Genomic DNA, 2,015 nt, shown 5'->3' on the forward strand with positions numbered 1-2,015 from the left:
TACACAAAAATGTAATAAATTATTGCAATTAAAAATGCCCAATAATACTCTATTACCGATTAATAACGTGTAGAAATCAGTAGATGTATCAAATATGATACTAAAATTATTCTGAATTCAACACCTCTGTTTCCACCGATCCAATCTAATAATTATAATTTTACATAATTATTTCCAATAGGTAATCATCAATAGGTAATCATTAAATTCAAATATTTATTTAGAAAAATCTATAATCAAAGCAGTAAATAATCTTAGTTCCTTTAAATAATCTTAATTCTTTAATTAAGTATTTACTTTGTTAATTCAGCAAACTGATCAATATTACTCGTTTAGGAAACAGTCAATCCCCAAGCTTGCATCACATCTTCTCGACTCATGGGCCACAATCTCTTTAGTAACATCCATCCGGTTTTCTGTGTGGTCAGCAAATACTGATTTTCTGGATCGTGCAAGTGCGAGTAAGCGCCCATTATCAAACTCTGACATATCCTGGCGCATACGCTGATCTTAAGAATCTTCTTCTCCACGTCGGTCAATTTCTTGATCTTTTCATAACCTTCCACGACGTATTTACCCATTTCTACATCGGCTGTTTGTAGGATCATGTAGCAAAGAACTACCGCTAGCTCAAAAATACAACAAGTTCTGTGACAATCACCGAAATCGATCACAGCGACAATGTCTTTACCGTCGGGACTCACAAGGATGTTGTGCTCATTTAGATCACCATGTATGATCGTTTGTTCCAGCTGGTCTGTGATTGACAACACTTCCCTCTGGAAACTTATGATCACATCGTGCACCAGTTGCTTATCCAACGAACTCTTGATCGCATACGTGAATTGCTGCACTCGCGGCACTGAAGTCAACATCCACAATGACTTGTGATCGTCGAAGGCGGAATGATTGAAGCCCATGAGTATCTCATCGATTCTTGCGGTGAAGCTGCCGACCTTGCGCAATAATTCATCGGTTATTTTTACATGATACAATAATTCACCGGGACGATAGACGAACAGTTTCACGGCATACTTCTCCATGGTATTCTCGTTCTTCAGAATCTCTAAAGAAAAGTACGCGCCGTTCATATTCTTAATCGGTAACGGGCAGCAGACATTTCGCTGATTGAGGAAAATCATTAACTCTGTCTGCGCTTCTATCACATTGGTCTTGCGAGAATCCAAGAAGTTGATCACCTTAAGAACATAGCCGGCCTTCTCTGGGCTAATTATGCATGGATTCACAGTTGTCTCATCACATATCATGTGGTAATTGCGATCGTCGTAAGAGTTCAGTTCGCGCACGCTCGTCGCCCTCATACCGTAGAGTCGCTCCAGCAGTGCGACTGCCATCTCCTCAGTCACGGATGGGCGTATATGCTGACCTGGGATGAGCAGCGTATCATTGTATTCCATACTGTCGCGATGCACGACGCAAAAATAGCTGTGAGTTATTAAGGGGGAAGCCGGGTCGATGAAAAAAAGAAATGTACGTTCCCTGCACAGCGAAGAGACAGAGCGAGAGGAAGGGCGTTTGAACAGCGAACAAAGCCGTAGTTGGAATATCTTCTTTGTTCTTCGGTTGATTAATTGTTAAACTGTACAGATATAAACTACAGCTATAGAATTTTTGTATATTAATGTAGAAATGTTGAGAACAATTTATTAATTGATTAGGAACACCAGCAAATAAAAAATAAATTGTAATTTAATAAAATTATTAATAAAAATTATATAAAATTGTTGATATTGTTGCAATAACAAAGGCTGCTTAATATTCATTTCTTATCAAATAATAATTGGATTGTATTATTACTTTAATTTTATTTAAAACATATTTAGTGCACGCGAAACATACATATATACATTTTAAACATAACTTTCAACATCGAACAAATGAATAATTTATTTCAAAGAAGTAATATATAAATAAATTTGTTACATATTTTTACAAATTAAAATAAAAGAAAGCATTTATTGTTGTGTTCGGTAGGTTCAACAAAAAAAAAATAT

At 36.3% G+C, this 2,015-nt stretch overlaps 1 protein-coding gene across 1 annotated transcript in view; it reads right to left on the reverse strand.

Annotated features, from left to right (window-relative positions):
- Nucleotides 1–332: 332 nt before the first annotated feature.
- LOC108692702 (hydroxylysine kinase) overlaps nucleotides 333–2,015 on the reverse strand; it is a 2,008-nt gene continuing 325 nt past the window's right edge. The window contains exon 2 of the mRNA XM_018201087.1: nucleotides 333–1,600. Within this exon, the coding sequence (XP_018056576.1) occupies nucleotides 333–1,418 (1,086 nt within the window). The 5' untranslated portion in view covers nucleotides 1,419–1,600. The remainder of the gene's footprint in view (nucleotides 1,601–2,015) is intronic.

The sequence above is a fragment of the Atta colombica genome, unplaced genomic scaffold, assembly GCF_001594045.1.
Source record: "Atta colombica isolate Treedump-2 unplaced genomic scaffold, Acol1.0 scaffold79, whole genome shotgun sequence".
In the NCBI taxonomy this organism is placed as follows: Eukaryota; Metazoa; Arthropoda; class Insecta; order Hymenoptera; family Formicidae; genus Atta; species Atta colombica.